Source organism: Stegodyphus dumicola, chromosome 3, assembly GCF_044657685.1.
Source record: "Stegodyphus dumicola isolate Sdum_Otavi_A_Nest chromosome 3, ASM4465768v1".
Taxonomy (NCBI): domain Eukaryota; kingdom Metazoa; phylum Arthropoda; class Arachnida; order Araneae; family Eresidae; genus Stegodyphus; species Stegodyphus dumicola.
Genome location: NC_140770.1, coordinates 11,622,494 through 11,642,465, shown reverse-complemented (window position 1 = coordinate 11,642,465; position 19,972 = coordinate 11,622,494). Strand labels below are relative to the sequence as shown.

General features: G+C 29.8%; 1 protein-coding gene across 2 annotated transcripts in view; it reads right to left on the bottom strand.

Annotated features, from left to right (window-relative positions):
• Positions 1–19,972, bottom strand: part of LOC118202279 (reelin-like) — a 297,785-nt gene that overhangs the window by 205,311 nt on the left and 72,502 nt on the right. For both annotated transcript variants that reach the window (XM_085812571.1, XM_085812570.1), the window contains 7 exons: positions 18,384–18,598; positions 15,083–15,249; positions 9,033–9,237; positions 8,655–8,899; positions 6,508–6,690; positions 5,971–6,241; positions 1,910–2,047 (listed from right to left, as the gene is read on the bottom strand). In XM_085812571.1, coding sequence (XP_085668697.1) covers positions 1,910–2,047; positions 5,971–6,241; positions 6,508–6,690; positions 8,655–8,899; positions 9,033–9,237; positions 15,083–15,249; positions 18,384–18,598 — 1,424 coding nt within the window. The remainder of the gene's footprint in view (positions 1–1,909; positions 2,048–5,970; positions 6,242–6,507; positions 6,691–8,654; positions 8,900–9,032; positions 9,238–15,082; positions 15,250–18,383; positions 18,599–19,972) is intronic.

Genomic DNA, 19,972 nt, shown 5'->3' with positions numbered 1-19,972 from the left:
ATTAAATGGCTACTTTTATTTTTATTTTTACTGTATTAAGCTAAGAATTTTTTTTTTATTTGCATACATTCATTTAGTTTACTTTGAGAGAAGAAAAGAATTTGTTAAGGTTAAACAACTACTTATAATGTAAACAAAACAAAACAAAAGTACGAATTGGTTTTCTGTTGAGGTTTATATGCTATGTATCTGCATATGATATTTGATGGCATGTTTTTAAAAGACTGTTTGCCAAAGTTTAGTAAGACATGCTACTGATAAGTGGTAACACATTACCGAATATGTACCAAATATATGATTATGACATATTCATTTGCTTATAATCAATTATTTTTAACTGTTAAATCAATATACATGTCATTATATTTATCAAAATCATAATTTCTCAGTGTTTTTTGACACATGACCCTTTTCAGTCTTTTATTGTTGCTGTGTTCAGCAGTGTCTATCTGGAAACAGATCAATAGCAATTAAAGATACTGCACATATTATTATAAAGATAATTATTGTAGTTCTTATATAAATAAGTAAATATTTAAGCATGTGTTTACAAACTCTTCAAGAAACTAAATATTTTAAGCATGCTCATATTGGCCACTGGCTCCTCAACATCCTTCATAGAAGATGCAATAGATCTTCTCGCAGATATTTTCAGCACCCACCTGTGAGTAATAATGCTCATACCAGTAAACTATTACCTAAATATATTAAATAGTTTTTATCAAGCATTTACTTCATATTATTAAAATTAATTAGAAATTAATATATATAATTAATAACAAGCCTAACTCTGTGTAACCTCAAAAGAAGAAACAGCTATCCAGATAACTGTAGTTTTACTATATTTAAATCAATGACATGCTAATACATAAATAAATTAGCAGCAAGCTTAGTTTTGCATGGCATACAAAGAACAAGAGATCTGAATAATTGGAGTTCTGTAATCTGATAATCTATGATTAACAATAAAATTTCGATTTTAGTGATTAAAATAACTATATGAAAAAGGTATATATATTTTGAAACATTTTCTCTAAAAAATTTTCCATTAATTCTAAAATTTTATAAAATAAAAGTCAATGAGGAAGGAAGTAGAGTCATTTCTTCTGTGACTAATGAGAGCTCTTCACTTCTTGTTTTTGATAGAAGTCATAATTCCAACTGAAACGATTTATAGGGATTTAATGTAGAATTGATTTGCATCACTGACAGAAAAATTTCATCAACACATATAATATTTTAAAATTTATTGCAACTGATTCTAACTATTGAATATAAACAATGCATCCTTTCCCAACAAAATATGTGGAACATTTTGAACAGTTCAGAAAATTTATTTTTATTATTTCACTTGATTTTTTACAATATATCTCTTTTATTACTTAAGTATCTATCAGTAAGTTAATTTGTTTGTCTAACAATTTTATTAATTTTTCATTTTGGATCTAATTACTTATTATTATATTACTTATTTACTTTTACACTGTAACTAATGGTCTTATACAAGTTTTTGAAAATTTTGATTTTAGAAATTAAGTTTAGGCTAGTATATGTTTTTCAGACAGTAAATAAATTTTACTCATTTAATTAATGATAACGTAAATTACATAAATAATTGATTTTCTTAATAATAATGAAATTTTCCTGATGATATTTTGTGATAAACTTCATTAAAAGGGATTAAATTAAACAAATCTTAGATCTCATTACACTGAAAATATTATTTCAGGAAGTCCGATGGTGCCCAAACTAGCATAAGATGTGAATTGTATGTAGATGATAAGATAATAAGATGTGTATCATATGCATGCGCATAAGATGTGTATCATATGCATGCACATAAGATGTGTATCATATGTAGTATATTATTATTAGCATCATAGAAGGAATCAATTCCCTAAATACATACAAGCATTTCTTTCCAGTACAGTAACCATGGCCAGAGCACATCCAAGGACAGGCATCTCCAAGATATACATTATCTATCGCCCACGCATGACCAGAATACTTCATCACTTCAATCCATCGGAAGCGAGTTGATGGAGATCTAGAAAATAATGCACAGCTAAAATCTACTGACAAAAATTGTATAATGTATATAAAAAAGTTTTTCCCCTTGTTTTTATTAACAAGCCAATTTATTTAATGCAAAAGCATGTGAAATGCAAGACAAATTTAATAATGGAAGATAGCACCTGATTTTATAGAGTTTTTCTTCTCTCCCCCCCCCCAAAAAAAAGTAATTTAAAACTAAAACAATTTCTAAAGTTACATATTATGTTTCTTGCTTCAATAAGGTAAAAGTCCAATAAGATTTTTCATTACCAACAGTCCAGCATGAGCACACCCGCCTAGAGTGCCATCATATAAAAATATTTCATTTAGCAACTCCATTCAGAAACATTTAGCGGCTGTCCCTCGCCAGAGCTGTTTTTGCTAGGAAATATTTTTTTACAATAAAAGAGATATTTACCATAATGGTACTTTCAGATTACCTGTACCCTCACCGAAAAATGTGAAGACGTAATGATGCAATGCACCATGTCACCAAAAAGTAATTATGTGGTAATGACATTGCCAAAAAGTATTTATGTGACAACCCAGGTATGTGTGTATCTCTCCCCCCTCCATATGACTTTCCACAGCAACAATGAGTTCCTGAATGCTCTATAAACTCACCAATGAGTTCATGACTTTTCAGAGGGGATGCAGATAATCAGAAAGTACAAATATGATTTTGAAAAGCATTAGCTTCTTAAGGACCTTCTTGAGTTTTCCACCCTCTTGGATCTATATGGCCATTCCTTTATCTTTTGAGTTTGTATAAAACAATATTTCTTCAATATGCTATTCACAAATATAATACTGTTCTCTTGATTCCTCTTTTGGATGAAGGAGTAATTCAGAACTTTAAGTCCAACTGCAGACACTTAAGCAAAAGTTTTTTAAAATATGACTTATTTATGAGCAAAATTTATTAAATTTTGACAGCAGTGTCAAAGGCTTGTAATCCCAGTTCAATATAAATGTAATGTTTGCTATTGCGACTATAAAGAGAAAACATGTAAAGAGCACAGCTTTACAGGGATTTTTACAAAAATTGTTTCTGAATATCAGGAAGAAATTTCTTGTGAAGAAGACAAAATACTGGTTTCCCTATCATCAATCACTCTGAAATGCTTAATACAGTTCAGAAAATTCCTTCGAAAAATCTACTTTTCAAGAGTCTAAATTAGATAGTACAGTACTGGATAATCACTGCATATGAGCATATGAGAAATAATGAATATTGACCTTATGAAACATTCAAAATCTGCTTGAAAGGTTTTCTTGAGATAACAGAGCAGTAAATTGAAAAATTAGTTCAATTAGTTTAGTTAGTTTATTAATTTGCTAAGTTATGGAAATCATTTATTTTCTTACATGTTTTCAATCACTAAGCACATTCATAGGATAAATGCACCTATGATTTTGCTTAAAAATTTTCCTTCTTATAATATAATCAATCACATTCACAAAATCCTGTCTACAGAATTATACAATAATCCAATAATCCAGTATAACTGATAATCTGGATTTGCCAAAGGCTGATTTCCAAACTTTTTCTCTAATTATTAATATAAAAGTTTCTTTGTGTTATCCCAATTTCATTATATCACTAATAAGTAGCTAATGTAACTTTGTTTATATAGTCATTACAAGGAATTATTATTAATAATTTTCACTTAATTAATTTTAAATATTACTAAATTTGATTTTGCTCTAACTTAAAAGAAAGAGCATTTTTAATATAAATGTTTTCCTTCACAAATATCACAGTTTTAATTGGAGGACTGAAAAAAATAACCCCTTTTTTACAGCTGCTGAACAATAATCATTATTAGTTTACCATATCTGCAAGGAATTTAAAACATATGCTTTATGTTTATAATGCTGACAAGTAATATGTCAATCACGGCTTAATTTCTAAAATCAGACGTGGGAGAGCCTTATGGAAGGCCATAAGACTATCAGAAAAGAAAAATAAATAAATAAATAAAATTAATGGTTAAAATAATAAAACATAAAAAAATTTTTAAAAATTTGAAAGGTTTCAGATTTTAAATTACGTCCATAACGTTTTTTTAATGTTTTGTGTGCTAACTTTATTTATTAAATATCATGTTCTACATAATCAAACTATAAAATTCAGTTCAACAGTAATGTCCCAAATTAATTTTAAAATGAGCATATCTTTAGAATTTCCAATACAGAGTCTTGCGTGTTGGAGATAAAAATGGTTTTTTTTTTTTTTTTTTTTTTTTGTGGTAGTTACCATTTTTCTCTTTGAAATCTTTTAGTTTTTTAATCAAAAATTCATTGAATTGTTACAAAATCTGAAATCGATAATAAAAAAAATTTCAAATTTAAATTAGAGCTTTCACATGTCCATATTCTATGGAAGATTATGTAACTCAAATTTTGATGGCTCTAGGTACCATTGTTTTGCCACAATGCAAGAAACTTATACACACATTTTTGTAGATTCTTCATTATTTAATTTCGTTAAATATAAGACAGTGTGATAATATATGGTGGCAACTATTTGAAAAGTGATACAGACTTTTAAAGTTTTCGACACAAAATGCCAAAATGAAATTAATAGTCCTTCAGGGCAAATTGCCCCTTTGGACTAATAATTCAAACAAAAGTTTCAAAACATTCATTATTATTAATGAGTTAATTGCCAACAAATGAATTAAACAAACATTGCATAATCCTACTTTATTTTGAAAAGTCGTCAAAATGCTTTATACAGGCAGGTAGTTAACAAATACTTTAAAATTTTAAAATACTGCACGTGTTTATGGAGTCCAGTTATAATCATAATAATACATAATAATAGAATATAGAATACTGTTATTTACTCTGTATTGTTATGTCGAATATTTTATTTAAGGAAGTTTTAAGAAAACTAAGCAGATATGCTTGAACTCAAGAACTAAGGAGGAAGTGGTTACTATCAGAGGGATAACCCATACATTAGGAAGAGAGAGGAACTTAGAAGTGATCTGGGGAAAGGTAGAGAGAATCATGACAAAAAGGTTGATGAGGGGCTTCCAAAGGACCAGTAATCGGACCAGGAATTTTGGGGCAAAACAGCATGGTCACAGGAAATTTTAATGCTAATGTGTAGGTGTGAAAACAAAGAAGGAAGAGTGCAAAACTTTCTGAACATGTTCCTGCCAATGTATTTCTAGCTGTCAAGCAGAATGTGACAGATTTTTCTGCATTGTCCTCCAGAGTCTGAGTTGTTAACAGAGAATATAAGTGAGGTTCTGTGTAGGTGAAAATTTTTGTACCTCATATTTAATTTCATCCTTCCAAAAGTTCCACTTATAGAATTTTTAGAAATCAAAAACTTGCTTTCATAAATTCAGTGCACTTCTGGATAAAATGCTTTTGACATGTGGATGGCATTTTCAGATCATCAAAGGGCTAGTTTCCCAAAGAAAGAGAGGCATATATTCAGTTGAAATCTATTTTTAAGGTGGGCTTGTTTATTAAAATAAAATTTTAAAGATACGAAGAATTTTCTGCTGAAATTGCGATTCAGTTACATAAAAGAAGTGCCGGAGCCCTGCAGATAGAATTAAGATTTATATTTATGTCAAAAACTGAGAAGTACTGGAGCTGGACTGTGGTGCAGTTACAGCTCTGGTGTGAACAAATAAATTATGAGGTTACTGTAACTAAACTTAAATTGTTACTTTCTTGAAACATTTTAAAAACTTTTATTTTCAAACAACAAAAAATATCAATACTTTGAAATGCAGAAGAAATTTATTATGGTGCAGCTGCCTAAATAAGTTTAAATTTCTCAAGAGCTTATATCCCAAAACACCAACTAAGTCTAAAAGTTTTATAACCTAAAGATTTTTGCACATATACTTCTGTAAGAAAGAAATTTCAAAATTAATCTTTGCTTACATGGCTCTATGAGGTAGATAAACTGTTATTCTTGTCCAGTTGCTATACTGATCAGATGTATGCACAGTACCAGATGAATAGCTCGTGCATCCAACATCTGGAGGCATGCATGGAGGTGATACAAGAGACCAGGTCCTCCCTTTATCAATAGAAAATTCCAGCTGCACAGTGAATGGATTACTATGATAACCACAACCTAAATTTATATCATACTGCAAAAATGTGGCAGACTGAATTTCAAAATCCCATGTTTCAGCATAATGTTCTTCCGCTGTCAACAAAAGGAAAATCACAATAAAATAAGAAAATCAAATTATCTAAAATTTATCAGTGCTTTAGTTTGATGATATTCAATATTTTAACACTACTATTCACCCTTGCAGCTTTTTAAATTTTGCCACAGAACTATTTCTTTTATGTATGGAACAGAAGTTCTCAATTAAAAGTTAATGAACATAGCAAGGGGAAAAAATAATGCTAATTTTAAAATAAAATACTATTGCACAAAGAATAAATTTAGCTGCTATTAGTACTTACTGTGATCTGCAGCAAAAGTCAGAGCTTTGTCAGCAGAAGCACATCCAGCTCTAGGAATACCATGTTGAGTCAAAAACCAGTTTTCGATAACAATAGGATTGAAAGTGTCATGGAACCCTTTAGAATTTTTATGATTCCCCAAAACTTGCACATTATCAATTGCCCATTGGGCTTTTTCCCTGCCTGCAAAAAACATATATTTATAATATATATAAAGCATCCAAAATTAAAAATGAAAGTAATTGGAATAAAGACACGGCAATTCCCTATTAATATTAATAATTGAAACCATGGAAAAAGGTCAACATTGGAACTGAACATAATCAAAATTAATATAAGATTTCATCGCAGAATAAACTTGAAAAATAAAAAGGAAATTGGTAATAGAAGTAAAAATGAAAATAAAAATAAAAAAATCAAATGGTAATAGAAATAAAAACTACAAATTAATCTCTGTTATTGTAAACCCTAATTCAGAACCCATCAGGGGGAAATGAATTACTTTCATCGAAGTCGATTAATGTGTCTCAAATAGTACATGTTTTGCTCTTCTGAATAATTGGAGATCAAAAACCGTAGAAGATTCAATCAAATTTTCATATACAGAATGTAGAACTTAAATTTTAAAAAGAGTGAATTATTAGTCAAAACAGATTTTGGCATTTTTTAAAAAATACATTTCAGTACTCTGAAGGGATTAAAGCTTATTTCACTTTGTGATAATAATGCATAATATTCTGTAATTCTGTAAATATAAAAAAGATTTAAGTACACATAAAATAATTTACACATATATTATAATGTATCACAGCATTAAACTGATCACAAGTCTGCAAATATGTTTATTCATCTGTAATAGAAACACAAAAAAATTATAAGAATTAATACAACTTTCCTTTAGCATTAGTGAAATTCTTAATGCATTTTTCAGTTTCATATAAAACTTTATCTTATAATGGATACATATATACTGTCAGAGTAAATATGAAAAAGAAAAACTGGCTATTACTGGTAATAATCAACATATATAGAAACATATACTGTTTGCAAATTGCATGCAATAAAAATTAAGCTGTATGCTTTGCTAACATCAAAATATATTAATCACCTTTGCACAGAATGCAGATTAAATATATCATCTAAAACTTTTATATTTTTGAATGAAATATTTCAAGTGAACTTATTTCACTTTTCTTACATTAAATTTAAAAAAAAAACTTCTCGTTTATTCAAACTAGACAGAAATCTTGTTTCATTTCACAAGGAAAGTAATATGATTTAACTCCTAGCAGTTGTCAAGTTAATAAAACCAATGAACACAGGCATTTCAATCCAGGATCATGGGAACAGAATGACTGCACAAGCAATTTGGGTTATTCCTATGCATTCCTATTGTGCTTCCTATGAGTAGGTTCTCATACAGATTTTTTTAACTATAAAGGCCTGCCTTTTCTTTGAGAATCCTCTTATGATCTGATAGGATTACTACATGATTTAATTAAGGACCTTAATTTTAATATATGCACAATGATTGAAATATTATAAACTGCATAACAAAAGCAATAAATAAAATAAAAACACAAATCTCTCACACATGAAAATACAAACTCCCTACTTCCACCTGAAAGAAGATCATATAAAGCTACAAAACACATTTGAATATAAAATATTTTTACTTTAATTAAATTTTATAAACTATGCATTTGTAAATTTTATTCCTTAGAATAATAAAGATCTCATGCAGGACACAATTTCAAAGGTTTATCAGTTTATGACACATTTTTCACAGTCCTCCTGGTTTACATATTATACACTTATTCTCCATAATCTTAATTTACAATATTTTTCAATGTCAAAATTCAATCAAGCTCTTTTATAAAATTAAACTACATTTTAAAAGTATAATCCTATCTTTCTTTTCTCTCACATGCAAAAAATTTAATCTGCATGTGCTTTGATTCTTATAAAAACTTATATCCCTATTTTTAGCTTTTAATTTTTTTTATTCTTTACCATGTGCCATAGATGCTTGCTATAAAATTTGTTGGTTACATATTTTTTAAGCTTTTGGGAGGAAAAAACAGCCAAAAAAATTAATCTTTTTGTATAATAACTAAAGTTTTATAAATAATAATGTTACAGTATACCTTTCTTTCCTATGGGTTGCCACCATCTAAAGCTTGTAGTACTAGATTTTGCTATCTTAGGAAGATTAAGTTCAACTGCTGTAGGCTTATGACTGAAAAACTGATAGTTTAATTCTCTAAGAGTTGACCACATCAATCCATGATTAGTTGAAAACTGGACGAAAACATTTTCACTTCTATCTTGTGGTCTTCTGCAAGTAGCTGTATTCTGGACACTTCCCAGTTGAACAATGAACTGTAAAGTTCTGAAAATTTTAGAAAATATATATGTTTACATAATTTATTAAAATATATGAATCAAATGTATAAATGCTTGTATATTAAAATTTAATATGCACACAAAAAGCAGCATTATTTTTAAACATTTCTTTAACTCACTTCAGATTAGTTGTATCTAAATCCATTGTATGCGCTATGCGATATCCAGGTTTTCCAAAATAAAGAGAATTGCCTAGAGATAAATTTCCACAACCTGTACCAAGTTGACCGCCAAAAACTTCCAAACTCTGAGAAACATCACTATGATCGTCAAACCTGTCTAACATTCCAGCAGGATTCTGGTGAACTGGTGTGCAAGTGGGCCCTGAATATGTGATAATAAAGCAAAAGGCATTAAATTAAAATTTCTTAAGATATTTGAAACTTAAAACTTGTTTGTTAAATTTCTATGTGACAAATTTAAATCTTAAATTTGAAAAAAAAAATACTATTCTAATAGATCCTCTAAATAAAGCAAATACATGTATTCTAATTGGAAAAAACTTTATGCAAGAATATAGAAACAAATTTTGCACATTATAATTATAAACAATGTAACTGGAACTTTAGTTCACACAAAAAAATTGTAAATACAGTCAAATGTCGTTAATTCGGACACCCATAATCCGGAATGATCTATAATCCGGACCTCAAGGCTTCAAACTTTCTGCGCATGCGTCGCTTTCACGCATCTACAAAGCGAAAGTATGTTTCGAAGTTCATTAAACAAAAAATGGAATTGCTACAAAAGATGGATAAAGGCATATCCTTTGTTTATCTAAACTTTAACGTTTGTTTATCTAAACTTTGTTTATCTTTAATGCCACGGCGCCGCGCAATGAATTGGAAGTTGATCTGTCAGCACTATCCTTATCTTCAGGGCAGATGTTTTTATTTTATTTGGCTTATAATTCCTTATTAAATGTAGTATTTCATCTCGATGTACTCCATCTTTGATATGATTTAAATCAAATTCCTCGTCATAATAATTCACTTCCGATAGCGAAGAAAGTGACAGAGGTTATTGAAAACGAAAAAATTTCAATTGACAAATTAGTCGGTATTCTCGACACAGCAATTATAGGACTTGAACAGCGGAACTTTGTAACTGAACAAGAAATTATGTCTGTTTAAAGAATTAAAGAGAATGCATTATCACATGAAAAACGAAGCAACTTAAACAACTTACATTGAAAGAAATTTTTAATAAAGTAAACAAATAAATATTAAGCTTTTTTTTTTTTTTTTTTTTTGTAAATTTTGATACCCTTTAGATCATAATTGTTCTTTATTTCATAAATTACAGTTTCATATTTTTAATTTTATAATTTCTGCATGCCATCTTACCAGATTTAAACTGATGATCTATAATCCGGAAAAATCAATAATTCGGAATCGCCGAAGTCCTGACGAGTCCGGATTAATGACTTTTGACTGTATTCTATATCTTCTACCATTAACATACTGTTATTTAAACTGATGAATATATACAAAATATAAGTGAAGCAGGCAGATCTAAATAGATTCACTTAGAATGTCAGTTATACCAGAAAAGTTCAATATTTAGCAATAATTCAAGGAAAATTATCTAAAATAATTTTTAATAAATGAAAATTTATGCATAATTTATAAGTCAAATAGTAGTTTTAAAATAAAATATTTCCAGTCTTAGTAATTACAACTTACAGTAAATTATATTTAAATAATATTTAAATTTGATATATTTTATGGTTATTTATACAAATGTAATACCTGGAAAATTTCAGAAGAGGATCAATTTTTGAAAAATGAAAAATCAAACTAAATTAAAAAATTTAAGATTTAAGAACACTGAAAAATCTCTTTTAATGATTTTATTTCTGAGACTGACTTTAGGAAAGACAATGGACAGATATTTTACTTCATTGTGAAACTGCACTCTCATGTGACGAAACCTATAAATGCAAAAAATTCTTTTCTAAATCCCAATTCAGAAAATCAAAAGAAGATGTATGAAGAACAACACTACAGAACTAAAAACGCCAACTGCAGGATATGTGGATGGCAAACCTACACCTGCCCTTTATACTGACTTTTCCTAATTTGAACTAGATATTGCTATGAAAGATAATCCTCAGAAAAAGTATCCTAGGAATAATGACATGTTTGATGAATTTAATCATCATACTCGCTCAGCTGTAATGTCTACCATCCTAATATACAATAAAACTTGGAATATTGCTGTTTTCTCTCTGGAAAATGTTAACTATTATTCTCCTTTGCTAGAAAAAAGAAAATTACAAGAATATCCCAAAAGTTACATATCTATCTCATTAACCAGTATTCCTGTAAAGATATTGTAAAAAATAGTGGTGAATAGCCTAAAGTGGTATCTGTCCACTTGTTCGATTTTTGCCTTGTTTCAGCTTTGTGATGCATGGTCACCCTATTTCCTCTCATCCTTGACTTTGCCCGTCCGGACTTCTTTACTCTAATGTGTTCACTGGACCTTATTATCATGATCCAAAAATGTTGCGCAACGTGATACATTGGCCACACTTGCACGGATAAATGATATCTGAAATCTCATGGCTTGCTACACCCTGCTCAAGTAAGCTTTAAGCAGTATTTAACAAATGAGGAAAATATTGTGGTTATCAGATGAAATACAAATGATGATTTAGATAAGGACTCTATTGCAGCTACAATTTTTGGTGATTTTAAAAGAGCATATGACTGCATTTTGAGGAAACTTTTACTCAAGTAACCTTTGCACCTGGGAGAAGTGGGAGTTATTCTAAAAAAGATCAGCAACTTTACAGAAATGCTGTATCTCATTACAAAGAACTTCAGTCTGGTTTTCCTGAGGGTGCAGTGACAAGGTCTTTTTAATGTATATGCCAATAAACTTTTACTTAAGCCAGAAGATAAGGATGTAAATGTAAATGTAAAATGTATTCCTGTACATTGGCGATTTGATGATATGGTCCTCCACCCCAAAAGGGGTGAATAGGAGAAGTTACAAGATACTGAATAATTGGTGCCAGATAAATAACATGAATGAAAACAATGGGAAGACCACTTACATGACTTTCTGATTGTGTCAAAAGCCTCTTGATCTTGAGATTTTGTATAATCCTACTCCTCAGTCTTAAAGTCAAACTTTTAAATATGTGAGGGGTCATCTTAGAGAGAAAATTTTCATGGAAATTCACAGGTGGAAGATCTGATGCTAAGAGTAAATAATTGTTCAAACAAATTTGAATTAAATAAATTGCAAAAGAATGTTGGGAATTTGCAACTTCCATTTTTATAAAATATTGCTATACCCCATTAATAACATAGTTGAAGAATTTGAAGAATAAATTGGAATATTTGCAAAACCAGACTCTTTACCTTGTTACTGGTGATGTAAAAGCAGTCCCAATAGATTCTTTGTTACATTATGCATGGTTTGTGAGATACAAATTTCCAACTTAAGGCTTTTCAGAAAAATTCTCAAGCTTTTTTAGATGTCTAAGAACTTTAAGATAAATTTCTAATCACAAAGCAGGGTTTTCTTTAATTTGATTTAAGGGATAAGCTGATTTATGAGCTAAATTTTGACCTATCTCCCTTACAAGATCTGAAAGCCTACTGAAATCTGAGATATTGCTTTGAAATTGGAATTTTACAGGCCTGTCCTGATGTCTAAACACAGACCAAGCATTTTCTTTTCCATGGTGAGAAAAATTTTATCCAAATAAGAAATGACTGCATATATACATAGATGGTTCTAAGCTCAGAAAGGAGGCTAAAGCCAGTGCTCAATCATTTTCAGCTCACATTTTTACCATTATTGACGCCTGGTTATCAAAGCATAAACTTTGATGGTCAGATTGACACCATCTGGACATCTCTTTTACTTCTAAAACATAGACCTCAATATTTCTCAAGTGCTGTTACCCTTTCAGACTTTTCTACTGCCTTGGCACAGCAAATGAAGGTAAACCAACTTCATGCTTAAAAGTTAGAGAATGTCTATTACTACTCAAACATTTACTTGGTCATACTGTTTCTGGAAGAGATAGAATACTATTTTAAGAGATAAGAATAACACATTTAATTTAATAACTGCACATACATCTTCTGTAGAGAATTATTTGGTGTATATTATCTATCAATGGAAAAGATCCACTAAACATATTAGCAAAAATTATTATACCTGCTCCTCCCTTAATGCAATAACAAGAAAGTATTTTGATTAATACAAATCTTAAAATTTCAAAGTTCCTTTTACAGTTACAGACCAGAAATCTCAAAGTTTATACATAGTTTGCTAGCAAAATTATCACTATACTTAAATATTTTGGTATCTAATTTTTAATTTTTCCCCATTTATATTTCAATTAATTCCATTTAATTCATCTAACAGTAAAATTTCATTCACACTCGGTTTCAACAATCATGTGTCAACATTGAATGCTTTGCTGTCATCAGCTCTGGGCAGAAATTATCAACAATTTTAAAGAATTTCCACCAATTTAAAATGAAGCCAAAGAAGTCATACAAATTACAAAAGCAACTGGTGGTGAAGGATTTTCAGATATAGGAGAAGTCAAAGAATTGATCAAGAAATGATGACAATTGTTGGATGATCTTATAACTCCAGCTGACAGTAAAAGAAATGATATTGAAGGGGAATATAAACAACCTTTAAATTACAAGCTAAGGCTATTGCTATTGAGGGGAAAAACTCATTTTATTTACCTGATTCTGCAGTGGAGATTGACCCAAATAAAGAAAGAATGGGACACTTATAAAAGGGAAGGAAAAATTCTGTGCTTCTTACCACGAAACTATTAAAGAATTGCATCAGTCACTGTCCCAAGTAAAAGTCACCAGCTTTTAAAAGAAATATTTGCATTGCATATTTATTTATGTCCTTCTGAAACCTGGTGGTGCAGTGGCTAGCACATCGCACAGCAGTACCACAGGTTCGAGGTTCAATCGCCAGGTTGGGCAAGGTTGACTCAGCCTGTCATCTCTTGAGTGGGTCGATAAAATGAGTACCCATCTCTTGAGTGGGTCGATAAAATGAGTACCAAGTTCGCATGGTGACTAAACATCAGGGGTCCTGTGACAAGCTGACTAGTTGTCCAGGGCACATGCTCACACACCCCATGGCGCACGGTCAAGAAAGCAGGTTTCGAGGCACTGCAGACCTTGGCCACTGGGGCTGCTGCACCACTGTGTTTAGTAAAAGTCTTTACAAATTTTTTGCTTGCATTTCTTTCCTTTTTAATTGCAATGATAAAATGAGTACCCATCTCTTGAGTGGGTCGATAAAATGAGTACCAAGTTCGCATGGTGACTAAACATCAGGGGTCCTGTGACAAGCTGACTAGTTGTCCAGGGCACATGCTCACACACCCCATGGCGCACGGTCAAGAAAGCAGGTTTCGAGGCACTGCAGACCTTGGCCACTGGGGCTGCTGCACCACTGTGTTTAGTAAAAGTCTTTACAAATTTTTTGCTTGCATTTCTTTCCTTTTTAATTGCAATGATAAAATGAGTACCCATCTCTTGAGTGGGTCGATAAAATGAGTACCAAGTTCGCATGGTGACTAAACATCAGGGGTCCTGTGACAAGCTGACTAGTTGTCCAGGGCACATGCTCACACACCCCATGGCGCATGGTCAAGAAAGCAGGTTTTGAGGCACTGCAGACCTTGGCCACTGGGGCTGCTGCACCACTGTGTTTAGTAAAAGTCTTTACAAATTTTTTGCTTGCATTTCTTTCCTTTTTAATTGCAATGATACTTATGCTTGCTTAAATTATAAAGACTTTCTTAACATAAATTATACCTAACTCATTTTTTTCATATAAAGTTAACTTTGCAGAACGCGACTTTGCTACATGCACAGTGTATTAATGACATTACCCCTGCATTTGGCAAGAGTTTTCTGTATTCAGGGCCATAGCTAGAGGGGGGCATCTGTCCCCGGGCGCAGAATCCAATGGGCGCCAAACTGATGTTACAACATTTTAGAATTAAATGTTTTCCATCCTTGGCAAGCAGTAGGGGGTGCGAAATCTTCAGTTGTCCCTGGGCGCTGAAAACCCTAGCTACGACTCTGTCTGTATTGCATTATTATGTAACAGAACACACATTCTAAGTTATGTACTGTAGAAAATATTATGGCATTACCTTGGAAACCAGGATCACATATGCAGACTTGATTAGAACAATAGCCATGACCTGAGCAATGTAGAGGACATGGAAAGCCAACATAAAATTCACTAATAGCAAAAGGGGTAAGTTGGCCAAATGTTCCAGAGTGATATAAACCTTGAAACCAGCGCAATAATGTTTGTCTGAAACAAATTTGAATTTCAGTTTATGAAAAAAGGGCAAATAATTTACAAGAGCAGGAAACGAAGTGTTTTATCCCCTTGATTATTTACATAAAACTTCAGTACTGGATTTTATTTTACAAAACTGTACTGGTTACATAAAAGACATGAAGACTATATGCTATATAAAAACTATATGGAAAGGTGTTAATTACAGAAATGAACACATTAAACAAAACAATAAATATTCATTGAACAAGCTTTTTTACAGACTTTCATGACTTTAATAAATTTTATCAAGTTTTAAATGCATTTAACATTAATTTAACATAATTATTATTTACACGTAGTATACCATTTGAGTACTAATAAAGCATGGATTACCGTTATACCATTTGAGTATAGCAAACTATACCAGCTACTGCTATATCATCTGAGAACTGCAGATCCCTATAAACCTGTAGGACCAGCAATTGTTAGCCCATCATAAAATAATATAGCAGGTAAATATTTTAATAAAATTAATTTGATTAGAAAATCTAAGGTAACATTAATTATGCTTTATTTAGCAATCTTCTAAATGAGAAAGTAAATTACTATGCTATTTCAAATAACTTGAAATAGATCATTTATAGTAACTACTGAGAGTTTAAATAAACTCATTTATTAAAATAAGAATTTTTTGTGTTTGACAATAATCTAATAGTCCCTGTTTAAAAGTAGAAAAGATCTAAGTTCATTCATCAACTTACCACTAACAGACTGTACCGGCTGAGCACAAAAATAAATAAATAAATAAAAGAAATTTTTTCGAGGTAGAAAAATGTATTCCACATAGCTGAGAGTGTGTAATTCAAAGAATGAATCTGAGGAAATAGTCTTTTCAGCTTTGCATGCAATCATATGAAAGTGAACATGCACATAAAGTTTTAAAAAGCTAAGAAATGCAGGTAATGAAAAATTCTTAAAAGTGATATTCATACCTTGCAGGGAAACAAAAATCTGTCACGGTAGATAGGATTAACAGATTACATAATCAGTTTTATGTCTATCGCAGAAGCTGTAAGGTCTTTATTTTATTATAACCAATTATTTTTAGTTTTCCTTTCCTTTCCATCCTGATTTCAGTTTCCTGCCAGAGTGTAAATTTGTTATGACATAGATGCAAATCTAGACGTGTTTCAGAAGCAGTATTTAAGTTGTGTTTCAAGAGTTCATATAGAGTAATAGCGGACTTAGTTCCGAGTTTATGCTGCATGTTTCAAATTAGCTCTCTAGTCAGTGTTAGACACCTTTCAGTTTATACTGATATTTCTAGGCTCAGCTTTGCTGTGTGCAGCCAATTTAGCATTTATTTAATCTAAGGAGCCAGTCGTTAGATACCTTATCTTATTAATGTTTCTTACATTCTTATTTTCTGTTAAATTTACATTAGCCATAAGTGGTGGTGATTTGTGAGCATGAAGTGCATGCATATGTTTTAATTTTGTTTAAATAAAAAGGATATTTAAAATTCTCCTGCAGTATTAATTCTTCAAGACACAGCAAGATTTTGCTACTTCATCTTTTACATAGAGTCTAAGTTGTACGCTAACAAAAAAGAAGAAGGAGATCCTATAAAGCGTGCGAGGTAAAAATGAGTTCATAGGGGTTGAAATAATGTCATTTCAAAGGTAACTTTGTATTCTAGTTTGATTACTAGAATATGCCTCAAAATGCTCTAAAATACCTGGAAAAGCTTCAAAAATACTTTAAAAGAAGAAAATATTCCAAAATACCCCAAAAGATGCATGTGTCATCAAAATGTGGTCCTTGGTTATAAGTATGTGATGATCTTGAATAAATTAATTATTGAAGATAGTTAATATGAAATGCAGCAAAGTTAATGTGAAATTGTTAAAATTTATAAAACAATTGAAAGTTATATTAAATTAACAACACACATGGCATGTCATTATTTATATAAATAAAGCCTTTAGAATAGAATCACAGACAGTACATATACTAAATTTCTCACAGCTTTGATGAATTTTCATATCAGATCATATTTAATTGATTTAAGAGTAAAATATATAGAGTAGCCAAAAATTATCAAAATAGGAATTTAATTCACATTTTTTCATTCTTTACACAATTATACTTTTAATTCAAAGTTCTTTATACAGTTACATTTGACACAATAATTACATTTTTTATTTTTAGTTGAGAGATACAATTATACTTTTTATTCAAACTTCTTTATACAGTTATACTTTATGCAATTATACTTTTTATTCAAAGTTCTTTATACAGTTATACTTTATGTAATTATATCTTTTATTCAAAATTCTTTATACAATTATACTTTATACAATTATACATTTTATTCAACAGTTTTTTAAATCATAATTTTCGTTACTAAGCAGAACTACAATAAAATCACTACTGTTCAATTAGCAAATTGTTACATTCAAGTTTTCTTAATCTGAGAGAAATTAGAAAATTATCTCAAAAAGACAGCTTATAAATAAAAAAATGACAATTAATGAAAAGGCAAGAAAATTGGAAATTAATTCAAATCTCAATAAAATTATAGACTTATAAAATATATCAGTAAAACATGTTACAGTTATTGGCAGAGCTGGATTTAGACTTGATATGGCCCTAAGCTATTTGAGATATGGGGCCCTTTATAAGTCTGCTATACTATATATGCACTATATTTTATTTTATTTTTTGGCTACAAAAGCTAGCTAGTGTAGCTTATATGTAAATCCTAGTGTACATAGTCCTAGCTAGTGTACTGGCCAGTTACAAAAAACAGTTACTGTCCTTAAGAGATGTATCCTAAAATAATATGTCCAATTATATCAAAATATTAGCAATTTATAAATATAAGGTAAATAATTCAGTATAATGATTTTTTAATGTTGACTCTGGTGGCAAATTTCTGCTAGAAATTCTGTGATTTAAAAATACATAATCGTCCAGAATATAATATTTCATCACAATTATTTTTTTTTTCAAAGTAAATAAATAAAATTTACAATAAAGCTTAGAAGAAATATAAAAACTAATAGTTCTTGTAACTATGCAGCACACCTAGATTTATATCATAAAAACATTTTTCAGTATATAATAGATCAATAAATAAGTATCTTATATTCTATTCATACTTATGAGCTAGATGATGGGTTACAGGTATAAGAACACGCCTCCATTTTCCATACAATCCAGAAAAATACATAGTAGCTTCATCTGCCAAACCATCACAGTCTACATTTGAGTAGCATTGTTGTCTAACAAGATTCCAGGTTACTCCAGAATCATGAGAATATTCCAAGTAAACACCACTTTCCCATTCAAACTTCTCAGAGCAACCTACATTTATCTGTGAAAAAAAGTGAAATTCAGAAATTTTGTTGTGTCTTAATATTTTTAAATTTAAGTCACTTAAATCTAATATACATATATACTTTAAGTAATCTTGCCATATAAAAGATTAGTAATTATTATAGTTAAAATATTTTACAAACATATATTTTAGGTAGGAGAAAAACATATTTCTTATATGTGCTTTGCACAATGACTAGAACTAAGCACTTAAGTGTAACTAAACAGACGGAACAAATAAATATAACATGGGGTTTTGAGTAAATGAAACTAATTTCAAATTTTTACACAAAGTAAGGGAGGAGTATCAATATATGATAATTCCAATAATGAGTATAAGGATGGTATCTTACCCAAGATATTATATGAATAATAAATTTTTACTGATTATGTAAAATTATTACTTTCCTTAGTTTTGTTAGTCAAAACGTACTTTTATTTTTAATTACTAACTGTACAATATTTGTCATTTCATGGCAAAATGCATTGTGAAAGAAAAACATCAAGCCCAAGTATATCATTAAAACTTCTTTTAATAAATATTCATTATAACAATAAATGGCAAAAAATAAAAATTATCTATGATAAAGTAAAACTGTGTGTGTCAATAAGATAGAATAAGAAACAGACTGATGTTTAATGCAATGAATAAGTAATATAAACAAATAGTTTATAAAATACACATCATAATATGTGTATATTCAATGCACATTAACTTTTTGGAAAATTTTGAAATGCGTATAGTGAAATCAGTTGTGAATTTTTGCTTTTTTATTTTGCCTATATATTTTGCCGGATTGAGATGTATGCAAAGCCAACAGGCAGAGCCAACAAATTATTGATAAAATTGATTTAAGTTAATTAATGATTGTGTTTCTTCAACATGAAGGTGCTTCATTTAGTGATAAACTGAAATTAAGACCTTACACATATTTTAACATGAAAAAATGCATACTATTCATGCATGAAGCATCTATTCATGCGTGAAGTATATACCGAAGCAAGATGCTATTTCTGGAATCTAATTCTTTCTCACTAATAGCAAAAGAATTTCTTAAAAAGAAAAGAAAAAAAAAAAAAAAAAAAAAAGAAAAGAAAAGAAAAAAAAGAAGCTTGTGGTCTGTAAGTCCATATATTGAAAATCCAGATTTCAGATTTTTCTACTATACTACATTTATTTTAGTTCACATACTCTAGTTAATTGACTGCAAGCATTTAAATGCAACTGATAATTAAATAAAGAAATAAAACAAACTTTATAATAACATTTTAAATAGTTTTTTTTTTTTTTTTTTTTTTTTTTTTTTTGTATCTAGTGTTTTATAAAAAGTATTTTAAAAATAATTTATTGATTTTAATACCATCATTATTT